Source organism: Tupaia chinensis, unplaced genomic scaffold, assembly GCF_000334495.1.
Source record: "Tupaia chinensis unplaced genomic scaffold, TupChi_1.0 Scaffold000017_1, whole genome shotgun sequence".
Taxonomy (NCBI): domain Eukaryota; kingdom Metazoa; phylum Chordata; class Mammalia; order Scandentia; family Tupaiidae; genus Tupaia; species Tupaia belangeri.
In genome coordinates this window covers 67,282-94,211 of record NW_006159447.1, presented here as the reverse complement: position 1 = coordinate 94,211, position 26,930 = coordinate 67,282, and the positions used below count along the sequence as shown (strand labels likewise).

At 37.1% G+C, this 26,930-nt stretch overlaps 1 protein-coding gene across 1 annotated transcript; it reads left to right on the top strand.

Moving 5' to 3' along the window:
• The first annotated feature begins 1,712 nt into the window (after positions 1–1,712).
• Positions 1,713–26,632, top strand: RAD21 (RAD21 cohesin complex component). The gene is made up of 13 exons (XM_006140043.3): positions 1,713–1,896; positions 7,985–8,114; positions 11,003–11,102; positions 12,895–13,001; positions 13,652–13,858; positions 14,565–14,690; positions 15,001–15,123; positions 16,925–17,148; positions 20,110–20,275; positions 20,953–21,101; positions 21,739–21,888; positions 24,427–24,510; positions 24,903–26,632. The coding sequence occupies exons 1-13, from the start codon at positions 1,753–1,755 to the stop codon at positions 25,092–25,094; spliced, it is 1,902 nt and encodes a 633-aa protein (XP_006140105.1). The 5' UTR covers positions 1,713–1,752; the 3' UTR covers positions 25,095–26,632.
• The last annotated feature ends 298 nt before the right edge of the window (positions 26,633–26,930 follow it).

Genomic DNA, 26,930 nt, shown 5'->3' with positions numbered 1-26,930 from the left:
ACCCATCTGCTGGCCCCAGCAGCTTTCTGTTTGTAATAACCAAAAGCTGGGGGCAAGCAGTGGTATATCCATGGCATAGAAAGCTACTCAGCAATAAAAAGAAACATACTATTGGGTAAGTGTGACAACTCGATGAATTTTAAGAGCATGGTGTACAGAAAGCCATTCACATGCTATATGATTACATTTATATTACATTCTCATGTCAAAACTATGAATGTAGAACAGAGTGGTGGTTGCCAAGGCTTAAGAATAGTAGGAGCAATAGTAGGATGAGTATGACAGATCTTCGTGTAGATAGAATAGTTCTGTATCTTACTTGTGGTGATGGTTATACAAATCTCCACTTGTGAATAAGATGGTGTAGAATTATACGTATGCATTGAGGTCAGTGTCTTGGTTTTGAGATGGTTATTATAGTTAGGTAAGATGTCACCATGGGGGAAACGGGGTAAAGCATACATGAGACCTCTATACCATTTTTACAACTCCCTGAGAATTTAATTCCTTCAGAATAAGAATTTAAAAATTTAAGTACTTTTCATTTACTGTGGTACATTTGACTTTTATCATGAATGTTTCTTAAAAAGAAAGAAATTCACTTGATAAAATTGATTTAAATCTTATGTGAAAGAGGGAAGTTAAATAATATAAGGGAAACAATAACTTAGACACTGTTAATGTAATCTTCCAAATGGGTTTTCAGACTTCTTTTCTCAGTATAATTAATTAGTTTGTTGGAAAAAAAGTAAAGTATCGATCTCATGCTTATAATTATTTTAATCACAAAATAAATTTTGGCATTATACCATTGTCCTAGATTTAATATGTAAATTTTAAGCAGACATATTTTTCAAGTTCTTAAGTTAGGTTTTTGGTTCAGGTTGTTGGTTTGTTTGTTTGTTTGTTTGTTTGAGGTGAGGTTCAGTTTTTCCTGAACTACCCATCTGTAACATGGGGCCAGCTCACTTATATAGCTCTGCTTACTGGAATATGAAGTGTTTAATGCAGTATTTGTCACAGAATAACAATTATTATTACAGAGTATTTAGTTGAAAACCTCCATTTTTAATGGCATTCTAAAAATAGAAATTTTCACATTGATTAATACCTGTGCCTGGGTAACTTTCTTCCCACATTCTTTTCTTACCATGAAAGATTAATCTTTAGTTTGGGGCCCTTAAAAAGACTGTTTTTTTGTTTTGTTTTGTTTGAGAGGTTTTTGCTGTAGGGCGCATGCGCTCGCCAGACAGAGAGAGACATAGAGACAGAAAGCGAGAAATCACCCCCCGGGGTGATGGTCACGCAGCAATACCTTCTCCTCCATACTCCTCTCGGGATCTTGGGCATGCACGCACACGCGCCCGGCATGAGTTTTAAGCCATCGGGTCCGAGACGCAAACCGCGGTCAACTACGTGGGAGTCCAGCGACATAGCCATTGCGCTAACTGCTGGTTCCCCAAGAATAAGAGCTTTCTAATGATAATGTTTACTGTAAAAAAAAAAAAGCTAGCACTTTTATTTTAAGATGATGACAAGGCTTGAAAGGAATGACTATTTGTCCCGTTTCCTTTCAGCCTTATTATTTTGGGTCTTTTTCTTGTCCTTAGACCTTTCCTATTTCTCATATAGAGAGAGTAAGAAATTGTTCAGATTTCTTATGTGTGTCTGTAAATATTTCAGTTCTTATGTGATACTGATGTTAACTTTCTCCTCCCCAGGTTTCCTTCTGTTTCATAGTCAATCAGAACAATGTTCTACGCACATTTTGTCCTCAGTAAAAGAGGGCCTCTGGCCAAAATTTGGCTGGCAGCCCATTGGGATAAGAAGCTAACCAAAGCCCATGTGTTTGAATGTAATTTAGAGAGCAGTGTGGAGAGTATCATTTCACCAAAGGTATGTTTGATGTCGATATTTGTATTCTTTTGTTGATGTATGGATATGTGAAAACAGAATTTGTAAAACAACGTTTTAGATAGGCATCTATCTATATAGGAGGCAAGGAAAATCTAGGTGGTTTGATTTTCTTGTATCAAGTCTTTATGACCTCTACGTAAGATGTGATCACAGTTCAATACTCTTTCTTTACAGAATCTGTTAAGTGCTTATATATTTCTGTTTGCCTATGTTAATGGCAGATGTAAGCATGAGATAAAGCAGTACTCAGATATTTTGTATTAGGTCGTCGGAAAAGTCTTGACTTATTTTTCTATGCAAAAATGTTTAGTTTTGTATGTGTTTTTATACTAAATATTTGTATAGGTGTTCCTGATTTAAGAATTTACAAAATAAGTCATTATTAATTAGAAAAAGTTTAAGGGGCCAGTCTATCTTACTCACTGTGTGAATACTGTCCATGCTATTTTTACCTCAGCCTCATAGCCCAACTTGTTTTTCTTAAAGAAACTTTTTTTTTGGAGAGGTTTTTGCTATAGGGTGTGTGTGCTTGCCGGAAAGAGAGACAGAGAGTGAGAATTCAGCCCCCAGGGGGGAGGACCACGCCGCAGTCCCTTCTCCATTCTTCTCTTGGGATCTTGGGCACGCACGCACACGCACCTGTTGTGAGTTTAAGCCACTCGGGACTCGAACTGAGGTTGACTACATGGGAGTCTAGCGACCTAGCCATTACACCAACTGCTGGTCCCAAGAAACTCCTCTATGCTTGCTGGGCCCTTTGCAAAAAACGCTTTCTTAAATATTTGCTCGCTTACTTATTATCTGTTTCCCACTATGATAGAAGCATCATGAATATCCTTACCTTATTGGTGTTACTCACTGATCTATTCCTAGGGGAGCTTTTATTGACATCCTCTAGAATTGTTCTGAAGCAGTGCTTTCCACATTTAGATTTGGCAAATAGTGTAAAGTAATTCAGGGTTTTTGCTTTGCCAACAAAGTACCTTTAAAACACAGATTCAGTTACCATCTACTGTCATCATTAGTGTTTCATTAAAGAACAGACATGTGTCTTAAAAATGGGTGGACTGATTTCAGAGGGAAAATTTTAAATATAATTTATATGTGCATTTATATCTGTCTTAAAAGTCCCTTCCTGCACCTTGTATTTATACATACACATAGATGCCACATGAATGCACCAATTGTCCTGTTGTGGAAATGTTTCAGATCACGGATGTTTGAACTAGCTTCCCCCATAATGATATACAAAACTATTTCCATTGTGCATTTGTGATTATTTGGATGTTAGGCGAGGAATTAGGGACCTATAAATCATTGGTTTGGTTATCCATGGTTCATTTTACTTTTCTCTTTTGGAATAGTTAATTTCTAATTTTTTAAAGTTTAATTCTTCTTGTCCTGTCCAATGTATCCATTAGATATGGTAGGGCAGTCCAATGGAGAAAAAGCAGTCTTTTCAACAGATAGTTCTGCAAAAACTGGATGTGAACATGCAAAAAAAAAAAAATGAATCTAGACACAGACATTATACTCTTCAAAAATACTAACTCTAAATAGATCTAAAACATGCAGAACCATAAAATAACTAGAAAATAACATAGGAATTCTAGATATCTTTGGATTTGGTGATGACATTTTTAGATACAACACCAAAGACAGACTCTATTAAAAGAAGACTTCCATAAGCTGATCTTCACTGAAATTTTCTCCATTGTGAAAGACATTATCAAAGAGTGAAAAGACAAGCCACTGATGGAGAAAAACATTATCCTGCTTCTTAATGTTCAAAGTAGTTGAAAACGTATCTATGCAAAAACATGTACACAGGTGTTTATTGTAGCTTTATTCATAATTGCAAAAACTTAGAAGCAGCTAACATGTCCTGGAGTAACCAAATGGATAAATCAACTCTGGTATAGCCAGACAATGAAATATGTGATGCTAAAAAGGAAATGAGTTTCTAAGCTATGGCAAGACACAAAGGAACCGTAACTTCGTATTACTAAGCAGAGCAAACCAATCTGAAAGGCTACATACAATTCCAGCTAGAACATGCTCTGGAAAAGGCAAACTGGAGATAATGAAGAGACGAGGGATTGGAGAGCGAAGGCAGAAATAAATAGTCCTAGAACCCAGGATTTTTCTTAGGACAGTAATACTGTTCTCCATACTACAGTGGTGAATACATGTCATTATACCTGTTTCTAAACTCATAAAAGATACACCACCAAGAGTGAACCCAAATATAAACTGGGTTTTCTGTACTAATGTGTCAGTGTAAGATTTCCAAGTATAATATATGTACCACTCTGATGGAATATGTTGATAGTAGTTGAGGTCATGCATGTATGGGGCAGCAGGTATAGGGGAAGTCTCAGGGGTTTTGTTTCAGGGCATGTGCATTCACCAGAGAGAGGCAGAGATGATAAGAGGGAACGTGAGAAATCACTCCCTGGAGTGACTGGCCATACTGTAGTCCCTTCCCCTCTATTATCCTCCCAGGATCTTGGGCACACACCTGGCATGTTTTTGAAGCCATCAGGTCTGGAACATGAATCATGGTCAGCCATGTGGGAGTCCAGCGATGTAATCGCTATGCCATCTGCTCACCCTTAGAGTGATTTTTATGTATACATGTAAACACACACAAAGAAAAATTGTGTGTTCACACATGTGCCCATAAAAACATACACATGGGAAAGCCTGTAAAGCATACCAAAATACTATTTTCTTTATGTGGTAGGATTATTTTATAGGTTATTTTATTTTCTCTTTTAGAAGTATTTAATTAACACTTCTTAACTCTTTGTTCATATCTGTAAGTCTTTAACATTGATGTTTAGGAATGTAATTGATAGGCCAAGTGATATACTTATTTTTAGGATTACTGATAATCATTGAGTTTGCTCCAGTAAAATTTTACTAGTTTGAATTGCTGGTCAAATTGTATGAGAATGTGTTTTTTTCTTTTCTTTTTTTTTAATAGGTATGTTTACTGAGATAAGTAAATGGGAAAGGGAGAAATAACACTCTTCTAGAAATGGATATGTGTAGCTAATCTTTAATATCCATAAGCAAATATTGAGAGAGCCCTAGCTTAAAGGGATCACTTTTTTTTTATATAGTATGTGCAGAGTACTTTGTACCACATTAGAAATAGAAATGAGCATGATGCAATCTCATATATGAAGGTGTGCACTAACAGCCACAAAGCAAAGCATTTGGTTCAGGAAAAATGTAAAAAGATTGTTGTATGTATGAGACAGTAAATAGTTTACGTTAAACTTTGTTTCTAAATTTTATTTGATTGTTGTTGGTTTTTTTGTTGTCTTTTTAAAATGGGATGTGAAGATACTTCCACAGAGTGAACTGACATGAAAATTTCAAATGTTTGCTTTGGTATGCAGTTCTCATGGGAAATGTTGGCTTAGTTGTTAAAACAAGTGTCAGATGTGGCTCGGTTGCAACAGTGCACTCACAGGCTCTCCCTCTTCTTTCCCATTGCAAGCACCACTGGCACCTACTACAGTGCCTTCCCTAAATATATAGCCAGCTTTTATTATATTTTTATCATTCTGAAAAGGGAAAGTGCTAAACCTCCTTTTACCTCCTCCAGGCCTAAAACTTTGAACCAAACTAATCCAAAAAGCCTTTGTCCAACACCACTGTTTTACAGTTGCTAATTCTGTAGACAAGCTAATGGCAAGCCGAGGTATTTTTTTCCTTCTCCTTCCTGGGGGTAAAGTGCACTTGATTTCAAATTTTATAAGACCACAAAAAAAGTAGATTCTGTTTTCCCATTAAGAGCAGTGTTTTAAATGGAATTTTGGGGGGTCAGGGATTTATTGTCTAAGTCCTAGATTTGATAAATTTGTAACTTTGGATATCTACACATTTGTAAAAGTAAACTGTATAGTATATGCTATAAATCATGTAAAGGATCCGTAAACATAGAGCCTGAGAGTTCTCTAAGTAGTGTTCTAGAGTACCATAGAAAGTACACATACAATTTAAAAACACATTTTTATTTTATTAATAACATAGTGCGCTAATCATAATTAAAACCTTAAGCAAATGTTTAGCAACTTTTTTGTAATTGTTCAAATTTGGTAAATGTTATGGTGTGATTTGGAAAATTGGGGATGTCTTGAGTTCATATTGTCTTGTTCTCTCAAAAAATTTTCTTTATAGACAGACATTTTTGTGATTGTTTGGTTTTGTTTTTCATTGCCAGAGGGCTATAGCCAGACAGAAAGGAGAGCATCCCTCACAGGGATGTGGTCACATTGCAAACCCATCTCTCCCATTTCTTTCTGCCAGGGTCTTGGGTGTACACATGTGTGCCCAGCGTGTTTATCAAGGTGGTGGGGCCAGTATTCAGACCACAGTTGGCCATATGGGATCTGGTTCCCTTAACCAGTAAACTACTGGGCCAGCCCAGAGGAATTCTGAATACTTCTCTTTCCATGGGCTGTTTGCTTGTCTCATTCTTTTCCCAAGTACTTCTCATTCCACATACTGGTTCCCACATTAGTTTGATCGAGATCAACATCTTAGAAAAAATAGTCTGGAGAATGTATTTTCTGATGGAAAAAGATGGGTGCCATTATCAGTATAACTAAATGTTTTCTAATTAACACAAACTTAGTAAGAAAAAAAAAATGCCTTCAATGGTGAAATAACATTGTACCTTAACTATCAATAGATGTTTGGAAACAGGGAGATCTAGGATTAGTTCAGCAGCTGTATAGTATCATCCAAGGACTCATATTCTCAATTTCTTGGCAGGAGTTGTTAGAGTGACTGCATACCTCTCCAAACTTCACATATTCACAAACAGGGAAGGGGAGAGATGGTTTTTTGGGGGTTTTATTGTGGTTTTATTTGGAGAGAGGTTTTTTGTTTTTTTTTTTTTTTTTAAACTACAGGGCACATGAGCTTGCCAGACAGACAGAGATAGAAAGCGAGAAATCACACTCCTCCAGAGGGATGGCCATGCTGCAATCCCTTCTCCATTTTCATCTTGGGATATTGGACACGTATGCACACGTGCCTGGCGTGATCTTAAGCCACCAGGTCCGGGACTCAAACCAGGGTCTGCTACATGGGAGTCCAGTGACGTAGCCATTGCGCCATCTGCTAAGGTTTTTGCTATAGGGTGGTGTACTTATGAAAGACAGTAAGAGGGAAAGTGAGAAATCATCCCCCTGGGGGATAATCACGCTGCAGTCTCCTCTTCTCCATTTTCTTCCTGGGAGTTTGGGCATACACAGGTCTTAGTGATTTTCATGCCGCCAAGTCTGGGACTTGAGCCGTGGTCAGCCATATTGGAGTCCAGCGCCTTAACCACCACACCACCTGCTGGGCCCCAGCATTCTTTCTTTAGTTGAGAAAAATCTTTCTCAGAATATCTCACTGGCATACGTTATTTTTCAGTTCACTAAATTCTAATGGGAACAAGCATTAGCATTAGCAAAGAGGAATGAGATAATCATCTTTTAAGGGTGGGGATGTGTGCTTAGGAAATAAAATCAGAATTTAAGTAGCCATCAAGCAGCAGTACCCCCTCTGGATTGGCAACTGAAAGTGTCATATGCTACTTAGTTTGCTAATGACACAGTTCATAAAATGGCTTAGTACCTGCTTCCTACCTTCATGTCTATCTTATCTTTTTAGAGGGAGATTTTTACTTTAGGGCACATGCACTCACTAGAGAGACAGAGAAAGACAGAAAGCAAGAAATCAACCCCCCAAGGGGGAGTGGCCATGCCACAGCTACATGGGAGTCCAACGATGTACCCATTACGCCACCTGCTAATCCTTTCATGTCTGTCTTAACTTGTAAATTGCTACCCAGTCTGTCTTTTGATGATGCTCAGAGATGTACAGGTAAAGCAAAAGTAAAATACAGATTATTAAGGTTAACTTTAAATAGATAAGAGGTTTGAAGAGATTTTAATAACTCCCTGTAAATAGCACAAGATGCAAGCTTTGAAGTCTAATTACCTCTAAAACTGTAAAATTAGCTTTATAAATTACATTACTAGCAATGTTTTATCCATAGGTGAAGATGGCACTCCGAACATCAGGACATCTCTTACTGGGAGTAGTTCGAATCTATCACAGGAAAGCCAAATATCTCCTTGCAGACTGTAATGAAGCATTCATCAAGATAAAGATGGCTTTTCGGCCAGGTATTGAATTTTCTTCTTCTTTTTCTGTGTGTGTGTGGAGAGAACTTTTGAACATACACTCTAGATCAGCATTTTGTTTTTATTGTAATACATAGAACTCTTCAAAGATAGGCAAAGCTTAGAAGGTCAAGGGAGGAAGCCCACTTTACTTGTATCTGTTCAACCTATGGAATGATGGAAGACTTTGTTATTGCTTTGGAACTGCCCTTTTTTTGAAAAACCCTTTTTTTCCCACCTCTGAGTCATCAGAGGTTAAAATGTTTAACCTAATTGATAAATGATGTGGTTTTTTTTGTTTTTTTTGTTTGTTTGTTTGTTTGTTTGTTTGTTTTGGGGGGAGAGGTTTTTGCTATAGGGCGTGTGCACTCGCCAAACAGACAGAGAGAGACATAGAGACAGAAAGCGAGAAATCACCCCCCAGGGGGGATGGTCACGCTGCAATCCCTTCTCCTCCATTCTCCTCTGGGGATCGTGGGCACGCACGCACACGCGCCCGGCGTGAGTTTTAAGCCACTGGGTCCAGGACACGAACCACAGTCGACTACGTGGGAGTCCAGCGACATAGCCATTATGCTAACTGCTGGTTCCCATAAATGATGATTTTAAAAATGTAGTTCATATGGGCTTAGCTGCTAGGACACATGCTACTGACACTTTGCTGCTTTGAAACTGGGGCCCCATGGAAAGGCTTGAGTTGGATTCCCAGCTCTGCCTAAACAGGCCAGGCCTTAGGGCATACACCTGTCGTCCTAGGTAACTACAGCAGGAAGATTCCGACATGGAGAGACCTTGTTAAAATTCAGATGTCTTTAACTGGTCTAATATGCAATGTATTCATGCTGGGAAAATTCATTTTGTGTGCTGCAGTAATATACAGGGACTAAATAAATACATAAAGTAACAAAATATATAATAATAAATTCAGTTTATCTCCCTTACCCCCATCTCTCAAATTAATTAATTTTTAAAGTATACAGGTCAGAAAAGACAATGATAGTATTTTTATTTTTTTCTGAGTAATTTTAGTGTACCCCTAAAGTCAAATTTTTTGGCTATAGGGTATGTGTATTCCCCAGAAAGAAAATAAGTCACTTCCCCCAGGGGGGATGACCATGGCAATCCCTTCTCTGTTCTCCTCTCAGAATCTTGGGCACACCTGCCTAGAATGAGTTTTAAGCTGCTGGGTCTAGGACTCAAACTGTGGTTGACTACATCAGAGTGCAGCAGTGTAACCATCACACCACCTGCTGGTTCCTCAAATTCACTCTTAACTTTCCCGTAAATGTTTTTTCTAGATTTTCTTCTGTTTTGATTTTGTTTTTTGTTTTTTGTTTTCTTTTCTTTTTTAATTGCCAGAAGGTATGTGCACAGGCTGGAGAAGGACTTGGTGAGTGTGGTCATGCCTCAGTCCCTTCTCCATTTATTCATCCTTTCAGGATTTGGGGCATGCACACATGAGTGTCATATGGCACCCAGCTCCCTTAACCGGCTGGCCATGCAGCCCTGTTACTGTGTTTTAGGTAATGATTGGTTCTAGAACTTGACTATATTGCCAAATTCTAGCCCTAACCTGATCTGAGTAAATACTCAGATCAGTTTCTGAATTCTGTAACTTTTTAAAGCATTGATGAAGGTGCATTGTAATTATAAAATGGTCTGAATGTGTAAGAGAGATGCTTTATACTTTAGTTTCTACTGAGGTTTAGTATATTAACAGTAAAATGCTCGAGTTCTAAGATTTTATTTAAAAGAAACATTTAATCAACGACTGTAATACTTAACTGAGTGATTTCTAGCATACAAAGGGACTTCAAAAAGTCCATAGAAGATGGAATTAAAGTATGAGTTTAGTTTGGTGCAAAAAACTTTGAAATGCATGCATACTTTTTTTTTATATAATACAAACTTTGAAGGAACCCACCACACACACTGTATCCACTAAATGCATTTTGTTTAACAGTTTGTTCGAGTTAATAGATATTTACTATAAATGGCTTGAAAATAAAAGTCGTGTAGTCTCACTTTCCCTAAAATAACCTTTTTTTTTTTTTAACATCTTGGGTACTTTTTTACAATAGTCATTCTTTTTTTCTCACACATTTTATGCTTTTATGCATAATTAAGTAACTTATTTAGGAGCCAGAGGTGACACGGAGGTTGGGATACTGGACCCCACATGGCCAGCTACACGATTTAAGTCCTAGGCCCAGTGACTTGAAAATCACGCTGGGCCCTCCTGCATGTGTGTACATGCCAAAATTCCAAGAAAAGAGAGAATAGTTTATGATATGATATGGCCATCTCCCCTGCGGGGCGATTTCTCACTTTCTGTCTGGCCAGCACAAACTCCCTGTGACAAAAACAAAACAAAGCATTATTCATATTTATGTGTTGATGTGTCAATTTGATGCCTAATCAGTACTTTGACTTTTTTGGTAAAGCAAATAATATAGCTTATTGGGACCAGCAGTTAGCGTAATGGTTATGTCACTGGACTCCCACGTAGTCAACTGCAGTTCGAGTCCTGGATCCGGCAGCTTAAACTCACGCCAGGCGCGTGTGCGTGCATGCCCAAGATCCTGGGAGGAGAACGGATTGCGGCATGGCCATCCCCCCTGGGGGGTGATTTCTCACTTTCTGTCTCTCTGTCTGTCTGTGTCTGGCGAGCGCATGCGCCCTATGGCAAAAACCTCTCCAAAAAAAAAAAAAATAATAATAATAATATAGCTTATTATCACAGAAAAACAAATTCTCTTCCTCATGGTACTTTGTATATATTATCAACCTTCTAGAATATATAACTTTGGAAATTATACTAGTTTCACTTCCCTTTGATGCTTAGATATCTGTGGTGTTCCTCAGTCTTAAAACTGGCATTTCTTTTCCAGGTGTTGTTGATCTGCCTGAGGAAAATCGGGAGGCAGCATATAATGCCATTACTTTACCTGAAGAGTTTCATGACTTCGATCAGCCACTGCCCGACTTAGAGTATGTCTGTCTGTCTTTGCAATTATTGGCTTAGTCTACAAAAAGCGTATTCTTGAATTCCAAATATATAGTTTTCCTTGGAATGTTTGAAACTGAGTTAAGATGGAGTTAAAATGCATAAGAAAATTATGTGTGTGTCAACTTTACCTTGGCTAAAACTGAACAATTTTTCAGGTGTGTGCTTGATGTAATTAGTAAACTTCAACTATTGCCTTTCAGAAGTATTTATTACTCAAGAAAGGGTCATTGTCACAACACACATTTCAGAGATGGCTAATAGAGATGGCTGTTATAGGACAAAACTGTGATAGGCCGTTTCCTTCTCAAGTCCTTAAAGTTCAGCTGTCATACCCTAAATGGGAAATGTGACTGTAGCTCTCCAAGTGATTGAGTAGCACAGTTGACAACCAAGAAGTACTTTTCATAAAGCATGTTAAATTGATGACATTTTTCTGCTTTTTGAAATGACCTATGACTCCTACTTAAAATTATGAGCTATGTTGACAGTGTGTGTATTAATTATAGTACTAGGCACTACCTAGCTATATTACTGTTTCTTTTTCTCTTGTCATTTTTCAAAAATTTTATCAAATTTTTAAAACACAGCTAAAAAATAAATGAGTATTATAACCACATGTATCCTTCATTCAGTTTTTCATTATAGATATGTCGCCAGTTTTGTTTTATTTGAATTTTTCCAACTGTTTCCCATCCCCCACTGCATTATATTTGTCTCATAAGAAATTTTTAAAACAGCCATAAAAATCACATCTGTAAAAACAATTACCAATAATTTCTTAATGTAATATCTAGTCAGCATTTAAATATCCCTGGTGGACACATAGGCTTTTTCTTTTTTTTTTTTTTCTTTTTTCATTTTTTTGAGTTGGGTTTATACATAGTCTACAAATTGCATTTGGTTGATTTATCTCCTGAGTCTGTTAAGAAACTATAACAGCTCTGCATCTGTCAGGTTTTTTCCCCTTCCCATTTATTTGCTGAACAGATCTCGTCATTTGTTTTGAAGTTATCTACATTCTGAATTTGGCCAGTAAGATTCCAGATGAATACTTAACTATATAAATTTTTGTTTTTTTATGTACTATTTTTAAACTGTATGAGAGATTATTTTTATTTGTTAGAAAAAGAAACTGTGTTTCATAAACACCTTCATAGTTCACATAACCAGTACCATGCAGAGCCCTCATAAAAGCACATGCCTTATCTAGCCCACCATTTCTAGTTTTTCTCTTTGTATACCATATTGCCTTCTTTTGCAATTTTAGCCTATTATATTTTGCTTGCTCATCATTAATGTCTTTAAAATTTGAGTTCAAATGTTGCCAGGCAGTTGCATGGTAGTTGAGGTAGCTGTATCTCACATGGCTAGCACACACAGTTCAAGTCCTGAACCGAGCAGCTTGAGAAACACAGCAGTGACACGTATATCCGTGTCCAAAATCCCCAAAGGGGAAATGGAGGGACTGCTGCGTGACTCCCTCATATGGAGTATGTATGCACTTTCTCCCTCCCTCTCTGCAGTTAGCACTTATGCCCTCTAACAAAATTAAATTTTTAAAAGGTACAAATTAAATTAGCTTCCCAGTCAATCACATTTTTTATTGTATCAGAATTTATTTAGTATTAAATATTAAGACCCCTTACTATTTAATACTTAGTATTAAATATTAAAACTTGTTTAAGTTTTCTTTACGGAGAGAATTGGGATTTTTTTTCTTATTAGTACATTGCAAAGAGACTTGACTAAAATGTATTTGAATTTCTTTTAAAGTGACATCGATGTGGCCCAGCAGTTCAGCCTGAATCAGAGTAGAGTGGAAGAGATCACCATGAGAGAAGAAGTTGGGAACATCAGTATCTTACAAGAAAATGATTTTGGTAAAAGAGAAAGATACCACTAGCCAGTAGCTAAAATAATGCAATTATGTTGTAGCACTGTAGGTGTTACGTTTAATGTAGTGCTCATGTTTAAAATGATTATTTTGGAGTTGAAACAGATACATTGTTGTTCCTACTTAGGTTCAAAAACTTAGGTATGTAAAACATAGCATTCCAAATTCTTTTGATGAAAACACATTATGACAGTTAAATCTGACTATTAATATAACTTTAATATACATACATATTTACGATAACTGTAATTTGAATCTGAGATTGAATTTTGCTAGTTGAGCCTCACAGTTAAAAGTGTGTATACTTAAGGCTAGTTTATGAAATTTGGATGTAAAAGACTTAAAGTATAGTGGCCAGCAGGTGGTGTGGTGGTTAAGGTGTTGGAATTCCCACATGGCCAACAGCTGTTCTGGAGCTGGTGGTTTGCTTTCTCTCTCCCCTCTCCCCCCCAATTATTTCCTCCTCCCACCCCGTCTTTCTCTAGTAAAACTATGTGAAAAAACAATAATAATTTTTTAAGAGACAAAGTATAAACTAGATGTTTTACAATTCAAAAATAAGACATCAAAAACAAATGAAGCATCTTAATTATTTCCAACCTTTTTCAACTAATGCCTTTACCAACATTTGTTTAGGTGACTTTGGAATGGATGATCGTGAGATCATGAGAGAAGGCAGTGCTTTCGAGGATGATGACATGTTAGTGAGCACTAGCGCTTCTAACCTCCTGCTAGAGCCTGAGCAGAGCACCAGCAATCTGAACGAGAAGATTAACCATTTAGAATATGAAGACCAATATAAGGATGACAATTTTGGAGAAGGAAATGATGGTGGTATATTAGGTAGGTATCAACAAAGTGCTTATTCTTTTTGCTTTTTTTCTTTTAAGTTTATAATTATTATTATTACATTTTAATTTGCTATAGGACACATATGTTCACCAGAGAGAGACAGACAGCAAGAGAGGGAAAATGAAAAAATAAGCTGTCAGGTCTGGGACTCAGAACTGTAGTCAGCCATGTGGGTGTCTAAGCACCTTAACCCCCACACCACTTGCTGGCCCCAAAGTAGTTATTCTAACATAATTTCTTTATTCAGTTTTGTGGTTTTTAGAGTAGTTACTACTTCTGAGTCTCAAGCAGCTATCTAGGTACGTACGTATATTGGATCGTTGGGAAAGTCATGACACATTTTTGCATAAAAAGCATAGAAAAATACGGTCATTACTTTCTTGATGACCCAGTATGTGAAAAGATGCTTGTCTCAGAGTTTTAAGCTTTAATTCTTAACACTGCTCTATGTGTTTGATGTCTGTGTTGAATACATCTTTAAAATAGGTATAAAACTAGAAAATATAAATGATGAATGAAAAGTTTTTCTTATATACTGAGTAGCTTACACTCGTGAACTATCTTAAAGAGAAGCAGATGCATACTGGTACAGATTTAAATTTGATCCATTTTAACATAATTTCATTTTTGCAATGATTGACTATTATTCTCTCAGCATCTGTTTTTTCAAAGTAGTTACTTACTTTCCCTGTTCCAGATGACAAACTTATTAGTAATAATGATGGCGGTATCTTTGATGATCCCCCTGCCCTCTCTGAGGCAGGGGTGATGTTGCCAGAGCAGCCCGCACATGATGACATGGACGAGGACGATAACGTGTCAAGTAAGCCTTTCCCATTCGGTTTCTAAGGGTGAGTGTTTCCATCCAAAAAGATAATTAACATAGAAGACTGCAAACTAAAAGTTCTCGTTTTAAATGAACCAGAAAAATCCTTAAATATATTGCAGGTTCTCTTATATGGGTAGCTTTGTGCCTCTCCCCCTTTTCGTACCAATTAGATTCAAGTCTAGAAGGTTCGGGGTATTGTTTTGTTTTATGAGGGAATTCCCCAGCCCACCCTGACCCTCAGCCACCACCGCCCCACTTGTAGGATATACACTCAAACATTTTGTGACTATACTTACTCTTACAGTGGGTGGGCCTGATAGTCCTGATTCAGTGGATCCCGTTGAACCAATGCCAACTATGACTGATCAAACAACACTTGTTCCGAATGAGGAAGAAGCATTTGCTTTGGAACCTATTGATATAACTGGTGAGCAAACAAACAGATCTTTAGATTTATACAATGTAGAACATAGGTCCTAGTTCTAACTCTTGCCTGTCTGCTGATCTGCTGCTGTTTTAGATAATGAAACTGCTTTCTCTTTTGTTATAGTCACTTGTTATAGAGTCTTTACTTGATTTAATTATAATTTGAGTAATTTGTGGAATATCTGTACAAGTTGCTCTGAAATACTAGAAGCATAGATAAAACTTCTGCTATTGTATATCTTAGTCTTTTGGGGTTCCCAGAATGTTAGCAGCTGACATGTGTAACAGAAAACTTGCAGGGCATTTAACAAAGTATAAGGTTGACTCATTACTTATCTTTCAAAGTTAAAGAGTCTGTACAGTTGTGCTGCAATCTGGAAAGATATAAGAATGCTTTTTTTTTTCTTTTAATAAACTGGAAATACCAAATGTTTAAAAATTAGTCATCTTTTTAACAGTTCACAAGAAATTTTGTATATGTTTGTGTGCTTACTAAGCACTAAAACTCATTAGGAAACATTGCAAAACATATCATTGAGGCTGCTTGAGTAAAAGGCAATTTCAGGGTATGTAGTTGGGATGTGGAAGTTTAAAATTTCTAGATTTTTATGGGAACGCTGAAGTAAAATGCTTGAAATAAATTAGTATAATTCAAGACAGTTTTTATGTTCGAATAGAATAAGATTAATTTGGGGATTTTTTTTTAATGAGAGTAATCTGATCCCCCCAAAAATTTCGACTTGGGCTTCTGGTCTCTAAGAGTGTTTACTATGAACCTGGTTCTATTTAGGAACTAAAGATAAAACAGTGAGTAAATTTTTATCCTCTTAGAAATCAAATACTAATTAGAGAAACATTAAAATATTACTGTGGTAGTGACAGACATTACAGATAACTAAAAGAAGTAAGGAGAATGAAATTTTGAGATACACCACAGTGTTTTAAAATAGGATAATCTTTGTGGACTATTATAAGAACTTAAACTTCTGTTGTCAGAGAAAAGAACTTGGGAGGATAGGAATTAAAGAGAAACTCACTATATATCAAATGATCTTTTATAGTTTTGAGCCTTATGAATGTTTTATATAGAGAAGCCTATAAGGTCTCACATACCTTATAGAATGAAATCTTAAAGTATTTATTAATCTCTTAAGCCTTTCTCTTTCTTAAAAAGTTTCAATAGTGTTACCTACTTTGCATGGTTTTAAGGATTAGGAACAAATAAAGAAAGTATCTCAGGTAGAGTTCCAGGTTCATTTGCCAGAGTTCAGATTTATTTTACTTTACCCAGCAGCAGTCATTTATAGAAGACTCAGTCTATACCAGATACTATGCTAACTGTTTTACAGTCCCTGTAAGTGGTTGTCCCTATTACAAATGACAAAGTGGAAACCTAACAAGGTAAAGGTAACTTTTCTTTATAGCCACACAGCTAGTAAATGTCAAAATCCAGGACTTGAACCAAACTGTGAATTAATTGTGATATGTTCAGTGTTTTTAGTAGTATAAAGCTACATCAATAAAAACATATTAGCCCTTGCATTGTTTTGCTCATTTTGTGCTAAAAGTCTACATGTATTTATTTGTTGAGCAAATTTTTATTGAACGCCTTTGTGTGCTAGCCTCCGTTCTAAATGTGATTGAAAATATTAGTTAAGATGTTTCTTGCCCTCTTGAGGTGGAACTTTCTTACTAAGGTCTGTGTGTAGACAAGCAGGGGATACAGTAGTAGGCTAGCTCTGGTAGCTCTAGGTTCCAGGTAGCCTCTCTGGAAATGACCTTACTTTCTTTTATCATCCCAGTCAAAGAAACAAAAGCCAAGAGGAAGAGGAAGCTAATTGTTGATAGTGTTAAAGAGTTGGATAGCAAGACGATTAGAGCCCAACTTAGTGATTATTCTGATATTGTTACTACTTTGGATCTGGCACCACCCACCAAGAAATTGATGATGTGGAAAGAGACGGGAGGAGTGGAAAAACTTTTCTCTTTACCTGCTCAGCCTTTATGGAATAACAGACTACTGAAGGTAATACTCTTAGCAGTAATTTTTATTTCATATAGGTCATTGGAAAAGTCATGATGCATTTTTGCATAGAAAAAAATGTCATGACTTTGCTGACAACCTAATTCATTTTGACCATTTAAAAATTAACTTCTAAAACTTTCATTTGGTTTAGTTTTTATCAAGTGTTTTGTTTTGTTTTGTTTTTTGGCAAGAAAGAGACAGGGAGGGAGGGAAAGTGAAAAAAGCACACCCTCCATGGGCTATGGTCATCCTATAATTGCTTCTAATTTCTCTCTCTGGAATTTTAGGTGCACGTGCCCCCAGCGTGTTTTCCAGGGTGCCATTTGGGACCCAAACCACTGAGTAACCATGTGGGTGGGATCTAGCTGCCTTAGCCATCACGCCGTCTGCTGGCCCAGTCACATATTTTTCTACCATATGGTACCTTTCCTTTTCTCCTTTAAACCACAGTATACTGAATATAATTTTATCTGGAATATACTCTTCATCCTCCATCAAATCACAGTGTACTGAACAGAACCTTACCTGAAATACAGGCCTTCCTCAGTATCTGTGGTGGATTGGTTTTAGGTCTCTGTGAATACCAAAATCCATGTATCCTCAAGACCCTTATATAAAATGGCCTAATGTTTGTGTTTAATCTATGCCCATCTTCCCCATATACTTTAAATCATTGCTTGATTACTTGTAAGGAGTTTTTGTATCAGATAGTAAAACGGAAAATGTATAAACTTATTCAGCATCTCTGTAGGGAACCATCTTTTGCCCCTTTTTGTAACAATTGGCATGGCCTGACTGCATCTGCAGTTGGTTCAGTTGATCTCACGAGTGAAGAACCCACAGATATAGATGGCTGACTGTAGATGGGTCTGCTAAACTTCTAAAGCAGGTGGAATGAATTTTTCCTATATTAGAAAGGCACTGACATTTTTAATAGTAATACTCTCATCAGCAATTTGTACTCATTATTATATTGCCTTAATGTGAACCGTACTTAAAAATCCGTGTTCTTGGACCAGCAGTTAGCGTGATGGCTATGTTGCTGGACTCCCATGTAGTCGACCGCTATTCGCGTCACGGACCTGGTGGCTTCAAACTCACGCTGGGCGCGTGTGCGTGCGTGCCCAAGATCCTGAAAGGAGAATGGAGGAGAAGGGATTGCGGCATGGCCATCCCCCCTGGGGGGTGATTTCTCACTTTCTGTCTGTCTGTCTGGCGAGCGCATGTGCCCTATAGCAAAAACCTCTCCCCCCCCCAAAAAAAAAAAAATCCATGTTCTTTACAGCTACACAGAGTGCTTGTACTTGTATCGCAGTTTTCTGGTTTGGGGCTAGCTGGAATGGGTAGTTAGGTTGAGGTGGCTGGATCCCACATGGCCAACTGGACCCAGTGGCTTGAAAAACACACCAGGCACGTGAAAGTGTTGCCAAAGTCCCAAAAGGAGAAATGGAGAAGAAAGGATTGTAACACCCCCGTGGGTGATGCTTTCTCATTTTCTCGCTTGCTCTCTCCCAACTTTACCCTCCACTCTACCTCCTAAGAGTGCGTGTGCCCTTTAGCAAATTAAAAAAGAAAGAGAGGTTCTAGCTTTAAGAGTATTTTTCTTTTTTCAGTGGTACACCTTTTCTGCTTACACTGATCTGAACTATCCTAAAATAACTTTCAGAGGTATTTGATGATCCATTCTGTTAGGCTGTTATTCTAACATTGAAACATGCATAGAACCAATTTATTTCAGTGTGTGTTTTACTCTATCTTAAAGCTAAATAAAGTCTTCTAAAGCAGCAAGGTTATGGTGAAATTATTCTTTATTAGAAGCACTGTCACATAATCATTTGAAGAAGCTCCTTAAAATATTTGTTCCCTGATTTAGTAGTCTTAGGAATATTTCGTAATGGAACTGGCAGTTAGCGTAATTGCTATGTCGCTGGACTCCCATGTAGTCGACCGCAGTTCAAGTCCCAGACCCGGTGGCTTAAACTTATGCTAGGCGCGTGTGCGTGCATGTCCAAGATCCTGAGAGGAGAATGGAGGAGAAGGGATCGCGGCGTGGCCAGGGTGATTTCTCGCTTTCTGTCTCTCTGACTCTGTCTTTCTGGCAAGCGCTCGTGCAAAAAGCCTCTCAAAAAAAAAATAAATAAATAAAAAGAAAGAAATATTTCATAAGGAAATAATTTTAAATATGGAAAGACGAACTTCTGTAAAGATGCTGATTGTATTATTGTTTACACTTTAAAGGAGAGAAACTAAAAAAGGAGTGTTTCAATCATGAAATCTGTATGCATACAGTGTCTCAAAGGAATATTATGTTGCTATGATAAAGTTTTAAACTTATAAATATGCAGATAAACTGCAGACCAATAAATTTAAAACCTTGGAGCTGTGAAATGAAGTAAAACATTTTTAACTTTTTAAAAATTTCAGTTATGGGGCAGCACATGGCATAATGGTTACGTCACTAGACTCCCCACATAGTCCACCTCAGTTTTAGTTTTAATCTGGCAGTTTAACACTCACTGGGCACATGTGCATTCATGTCTAAAACCCCAAGAGGAAAAGGGATTGTGATGTGGCTATCCTCCCAAGGGGTAATTTCTTGCTTTGTGTTTCTCTGTCTTTCTGGCAAGCACAAGCACCCTATAGCAAAAATCTCTACCCCCAAAAAAGAAGAAAAATTGTAGTTACAATCTGAAAGCCCATTTAAAATCTTTTTAAGATAGTGAAGTGTGAATATGACATAACACCAAGTCAAATTCATACAACTAAATATTTGATTTCTGAAACCAAAGTGTAAAATGAAACACGTTTGAGGGTAATAAAATAATGGTTAATTTCTAATGTTGTTATACATAAATAATTACAACTTGTATTTTTTGGAACTTATAGATACTAGAAATGTTAGTGATGGGTTTCCAGTTTGTAATTTTATAATTTAATTTTTCTTTCTTTTTTTTTAAATAGCTTTTCACACGCTGTCTTACACCACTCGTACCAGAAGACCTTAGGAAAAGGAGGAAAGGAGGAGAGGCAGATAATTTGGATGAGTTCCTCAAAGAATTCGAAAATCCAGAGGTTCCTAGAGAGGAACAGCAACCGCAGCAGCAGCAGCAGCAGCGTGATGTTATCGGTCCGTTCTATTAGAATAGTTCCCCTGATGAAGTTTAAATAAGTATTTGTCTTAAAGTTTACCTTTATATTGCCAGAGTAAAAGGAATCAGGAATAAAAGGGTACTGTTTAATTTGGGGGCAGATTGCTTTCTTAGTATTAAGCTTTCTGTCTTCAGAAAGGTTTAAGGTTCAGGATGGGCCAGGTTGGTGGTAGTCTGCCAAAGGATTATCCTTGGGGCTAGAGATGGGACTATCATTATAAGACTTTACATTGGGACCAGCAGTTAGCGTAATGGCTATGTCACTGGACGCCCATGTAGTCAACCGTGGTCCGAATCCCAGACCCTGTGGCTTAAACTCATACCGGGCATGTATGTGTGTGCCCAAGATCCCGAGAGAATGGAGGAGAATGGATTGCGGCATGGCCATACCCCCTGGGGGGGGTGATTTCTCACTTTCTATCTCTCTCTGTCTTTCTGGCAAGCACACGCCCTATAGCAAAAAATAAATAAACTCCAAAAATAGACTGTCTACATTATGTTTTAAATTAAGTAATCTGTGTAGAGGTAAAGTTTTATTTGATCACCTTTATTAGAGAAAATATGTCTATCTTACTGTACTAGTTTCACAAGTAAGTGGTTCTAAAATACTGTTCAAAATTGCACAACCTAAGTCTCTTCACGTGGCCAATTACAGATGAGCCCATTTTGGAAGAACCAAGCCGCCTTCAGGAGTCAGTGATGGAGGCCAGCAGAACGAACTTGGATGAGTCAGCCATGCCCCCACCACCACCTCAAGGGGTTAAGCGAAAAGCTGGACAGATTGACCCAGAGCCTGTAATGCCTGTAAGTAAATCTATTCCTCAAGACATTTGAAGGTATTCATATAGTCTGTAGCAAATAGTATTTAGGGAGCCCTTTTGAAGTACCCTAGTCTAGGCAGAAGCAGTCTTAACAGTAGAACAAATTATTTTGAGCAAAGGGAGGCTTTCTGATATTGTTCGGTTCCTGCTTCAGCCTCCATCAAAAGGGTTTAGCAAAAGAATACTCTGCCAATTTAAAGAACTAGTTCTCTGAGCCCTCTGGTGGTAAGGAGTTGTTGGTAAAAATATTTATCTGTATAAGGCCTGAGAGGAAGGAAATAACAAAAATAGACCCAGAAAAAATTGTCTTCTCATTTCTTTTTTAAAATGCTACTGGAGAAAGCTATGGTTTTTTTTTTAAGTACATATTTGGTTCCTAAAACAGAAGTGTAAAATGAAACAGATTTGAGGGTAGTAAGATGATGGTTAATTTCTAATGTAGCTTTATAGTAAAAGAACAACAAGTACATGCTATAATCAAGTTTTTTGATTGTTGGGAGTAATGAAGATATAACTCCGGTATTTCTATCTAAAAAATTTTGGCAACTGTGTATTTGCGTATTTAAAAGAAGCTACCCTTAAGATGTGCATCCTAATTGCTTTATTTTTATTGCTCTAAGCCTCAGCAGGTAGAGCAGATGGAAATACCACCTGTAGAGCTTCCCCCAGAAGAGCCTCCAAATATCTGTCAGCTAATACCAGAGTTAGAACTTCTGCCAGAAAAGGAGAAGGAGAAAGAGAAGGAGAAAGAAGAAGATGAAGAGGAGGAGGTAAGGAAACTGTGAAATAGGTAACTGACGAATAGATTCCCAGGACAAAAATATTTAATCTGTTTTTTACTTTTCATGGGAGCTAAATTAATTGATGTTGAGCATCAGAGTGATGGAAAAATGTTCACATATAAGCCAAATTTAATCAAATTGTTAGTAGCATAGATCATTATTAAGAACATCCCATTTTAGGAACTGGTACATGGCGTGGTGGCTGGGGACGCTCGATTCCCACGAGTCCTGGATCTGGTCACTTCCTTTCTCATTTTCTCTTTCTCTCTCTGTCCCTCTCTGGTCAAATTTAAATCAATCAATAAATAAAGTTAAATAGTTCTTTTAAAAAAAAATCTTTAAAGAAATCTTTAAAGAAATTTCAATTTTATGCTGTACTGTATATAACTCTTGATTCCTGTGGCTTTTGAAGGACACGGGACTACCCTTGCACTGGTTTCTCGCCTTTCTTTCTAAGTTGCTTGTTAGTTGCTTTTATGTCTTGTGGTCAGTGGCCAGCTCCTACTGTTAGCATTACTGCTGTTGTTGTCTGCCTCTGGTATAACCTCTATGGCCGGAGAGTCAGATAACCAGGTATTTCCCATTTGGGTTTTGCATTTTCTTTTGTTTTAATTAAACTGGAGTGAAGTATGACTTGGCTAAAACAGACTCAAGGGTGAATAACTGACTTTGTGAAAGGTAGATGTGTCTATTGCTAGGGCCTGCTTTAACTGTTTAAGGCCCTTTTCTTTTTCTTCACTTTTTTCTGGATTCTTGAGGTTATTGTATGAGACTTAGCATTTATTCTTCTTTTTGATGCTCTATCAAATACTTTATTTGAACTTCTATCAAATACTTTATTTGAACTTCTATATTTAATAAGTATCTGTTAGGGTGCACTGAGCTTTTTAAATTTATTTCCAGTCTAAGGCCAACCTCATAGCTTAGCAGTTAAGTGATCCAAATACCACATGGCCGACCATAGTTCACATCAGCTTGAAGAATCTGCTGGATGTGTGTATGCGCCCACAGTTCTGACAGGGTGGAGAATTTGAGGAAAAAGAATTAACAGTATGACCACACCCACTGAGGGTGATTTCTCTCTGAGGAATGCACATTCCCCCATTACTAAAAAAATTTTAAGGCGGAAGATTATGGATTAGATATGTTTTTATTAGCTTCATATTTCTAGTTTGTCATTATGCCAGCCATAGATTTCACATACTGCTTACCTTTGATATGAACACTACATTATTTTAAAGCTAAAATTTAGCTCAGAGCTACTTTACTCCCACCTATGCACTAGAGTGCACCATTATCTTAGTATTGAGTCAGTACTAAAAATAGTGTTTTCTGGGGCTTGATGGTGGCACAGCAGTAAAAAATAACTCTTTTTGAGGCAGTCCCACTTGTGGTAAGGTTCCAAGCTTAAGGGCAGAGACTTCTTTTTTTTTTTTTGAGAGGTTTTTCGCTATAGGGCGCGTGTTCTCGACAGACAGACAGACAGAGACATAGAGACAGAAAGCGAGAAATCACCCCCCGGGGGTATGGGCACGCCTCAATCCCTTCTCCTCCATTCTCCTCTCGGGATCTTGGGCATGCACGCACACGCACCCGGCATGAGTTTTAAGCCACCAGGTCCGGGACGCAAATCACGGTCGACTACGTGGGAGTCCAGCGACATAGCCATTACGCTAACTGCTGGTTCCCAAGGGCAGAGACTTCTTAAGTGTGCATGACACCTGTGCCCCTGATCCAGGAGAAGCTGGGGGTGGGTTGCAGTATTGAGGCCTCACTGGAGTGTACTATTTTACTCATGGAAGGAATAAATTAATGAACATTTTTTAAATTGTAGTTTTTGTTATATTGAAGCTGCTGACCTCTGTTTCTTTGAAAAGTAACGTATATGAGGGGTCTTCAGAAAGTACATGAAAAATGTGGATTATGAAAAAACTATGTGTTTAAATTTTTTGTACCAGAATAACTTGTATTTTAGCTCCATTCTTATCACAAAATTTTTGAAGTTCCCTTATATTAAGGATTGTTTTTTTTTTTTTTTTAATTATATAGACCAGTCCTAATTAGTTGATTTAGCTAGTCTATGGACTTTTTGGTACTGGCCCATGATAAGATTAGCAGTCTACCAGAATATAAATTATCTAGAAAAGTATGCTACCAAAAAAATGGCATAGTTGATTTATAGCCTCACCTGAATTCCGTAACAGGGGCCACTAACCAAAAGCTCAATGACGAGTAGCAGTCCGTAGATCACAGTGTAGCCCACATCCCTGTAAAACTTGGAATCATTTGCTCAGCTAAATATTTGCTTATAGATACAGACAGAGGGCTTTGTTTTGTAAAGTAAGAAGACAAATTTCTAAGTTCATACTGGATGCTAAGTGAGTTTTCAGCAGCAGGTAACAGTTTACTGTTAGGCAAAATACATAACTTTAACTTAGAGCTTTTAGGAGATATAAAAAATACTTGATTTTATATATAAGCCAAGTAGTTCTGTCAGCTCATTTTTTGGGGTTCATTTTCATTCAGGATGAAGATGCTTCAGGGGGTGATCAAGATCAAGAAGAAAGAAGATGGAACAAAAGGACCCAGCAGATGCTTCATGGTCTTCAGGTATGCCTGTGGGGTCCGAGACACACGTGTTCATCAGACACTTGGGAATTGTTCCCTTAAGGGGGTTGGTTGGGAGTAGAGTACATGCTATAACAGAATGCATGTCTTTATGAAAGTTCCTCTAGAATATTATCTTTAAATATTTAAGTGAAATACATAAACTATGTTTAGATTGAGCCTGGAATGAATCCAGGAGAATGATTTCTCATGGTTATCTTGAAAAGCTGAACCATGCTGATATTTTATGGAACTCCTTTCTATCTCAGTCTTCATATTTTTGGTTGAGTACATTTAACGTGTTTGATTAGTTTGATTATATTTGTCAAGTCATTGTATAACATCAGGTGCAAGTTAATTTAATTTATCCATTGTTTTGTTTTGTTTTGTTTCAGAGAGCTCTTGCCAAAACTGGAGCTGAATCTATCAGTTTGCTTGAGTTATGTCGAAACACAAACCGAAAGCAGGCTGCAGCAAAGTTCTACAGCTTCTTGGTTCTTAAAAAGCAGCAAGCTATTGAGCTGACCCAGGAAGAGCCATACAGTGACATCATTGCAACACCTGGACCAAGGTTCCATATTATTTGAGGAGCTAGAAACATTTATAGCTAGTGTTCATTTCACTAGTACATACAAATTGCCCCCATGTGTAGGGCACGCAAAACCCTTTGAGAAAAATTAGATTTTTGTCTGTACAAAGTCTGCTTTTTCTTCATTTTTCTCCAGTATTTTAAATTTATCGATTTCATCTTTAAGGGAAACTGCTTATATGGGTTATGTTTGTGTTCTGATGGAGAAAACAGCATCCCAAGGACCCAGAAGATTATTTTTACAGTTCAGGACAGATGTGTGCAATATTGGTACATGTAATTATGTTGAATAGCAATCAGAAATCACGATTTTTATCTAGTTCTCCATTACTGCATCAAAAAGGAAAACCTGTCTAGGAAAATGCCTGACAGTTTTAATTAAGAACTATAGTGTGAGTCCTTGACAGGGGAAAAAAAGTCTTCCCATCAGTAACACTGGCAATCTTACTGTTATTCACTGTACCTGGGCCTAAGGTCCCTTGAGATAGGGTTTAAAGTCCAGTTCCACAGTGAGCAAGGGTATATGAAATTGTATCGTGACTGGTCCCCTTCAGCTACAAAAAGATAGAACTAACTTGGTTCAAAGTGTTCTGTTATACTTTGTAAATTGTTGCATTCCAGTCATTATGAACTTCGCTATCCTGAAGTCTGTTGTTTTAGTGGTGCTCCAAAATGAGCAGGAATAGATTTATTAGAGTAAAATGGCTATAAAAAATGTTGATGACTTTTCAGGAGCTATATAATCAGAGTTTTTAAAATATGTTTGGATATATCCGTTTGAGTGTTCAGATCATGAAAATAGAAATTGCCCTGCCTACTAAAAAGGACAAAATGATGGGAAATTAAACACCTGATTGACTTAACCTTTAAGCAGACAATGCTGTAAAAACTAATGGCTTCTCTGATATTTATTATAAATTTTAGTACTGACCTCTTTTCTCCAATGCTGCACACTCCTGTGTTTGGAACTTTAATAGCTTCGCGACTGAACTCCTATATCCGGTTTCCTCTATTTAAGTGAAGAAAAACACATTCAAGTAAAGGCTTTATTATTAACAGACCAGATAGCACCAGAAATTATGTGACTATTGTGATTATCAAAACATGTCTTAACTTTTTGGGCAAAATTACACTGAAAGTTCTAGCTTAAGTGTTGGCACTTTTGTGGGAAAAAAATCACTTTTGTAACTCAGACTTCAGTGTATACTCAGTAATTTTAAATTATGTGAAATGTTTTAAATTTGTGAACTCGTAATTACTGTTTTAATGATTCAGTTTCTTGAGAATGGTAATTGTATAAAATTGCTATTGCAGCTTTATTTTCAATATGATGTGCCTGTAAACCATGGAATCCCCCCTTTGTAAAAAGACATTGTAGATAATTGAATGTTTGATTATAGAAAGGTCATTAGTTTCTTGTTACACATTTTGTTAGTCTGGTTTTTGTTGCTTATCGGGTTTAATATTGTTCTTGAAAATAGTTGATGCTATGTTATGTATAACTTTTCTAATAAAAGTTGTGTTATAAGCTGTAAATTTGGGAATGTTGGTTATTGAATTGGTGATACTTAGGAAAACATTAACTAAAAAATAGTTAAGCCAAACATGTCTTCTGATTGCTTTATGCAGTTATCCATACAAAGGAAGGCCTCAAAAGAGGAGGAGACTACAGACTTTGTTTATATTCTGTACTCTATTGTACGTGCATGTTAGTATTCAGAATAAAAAGCTACACCGGATTTAATGTCATTGAAAAAAGAATGCAATGAAATAAGTACCGATTTAAATAGAAAAGTGGCTAATGCAAAAAAACTCTATTGTGAGCACTATACTA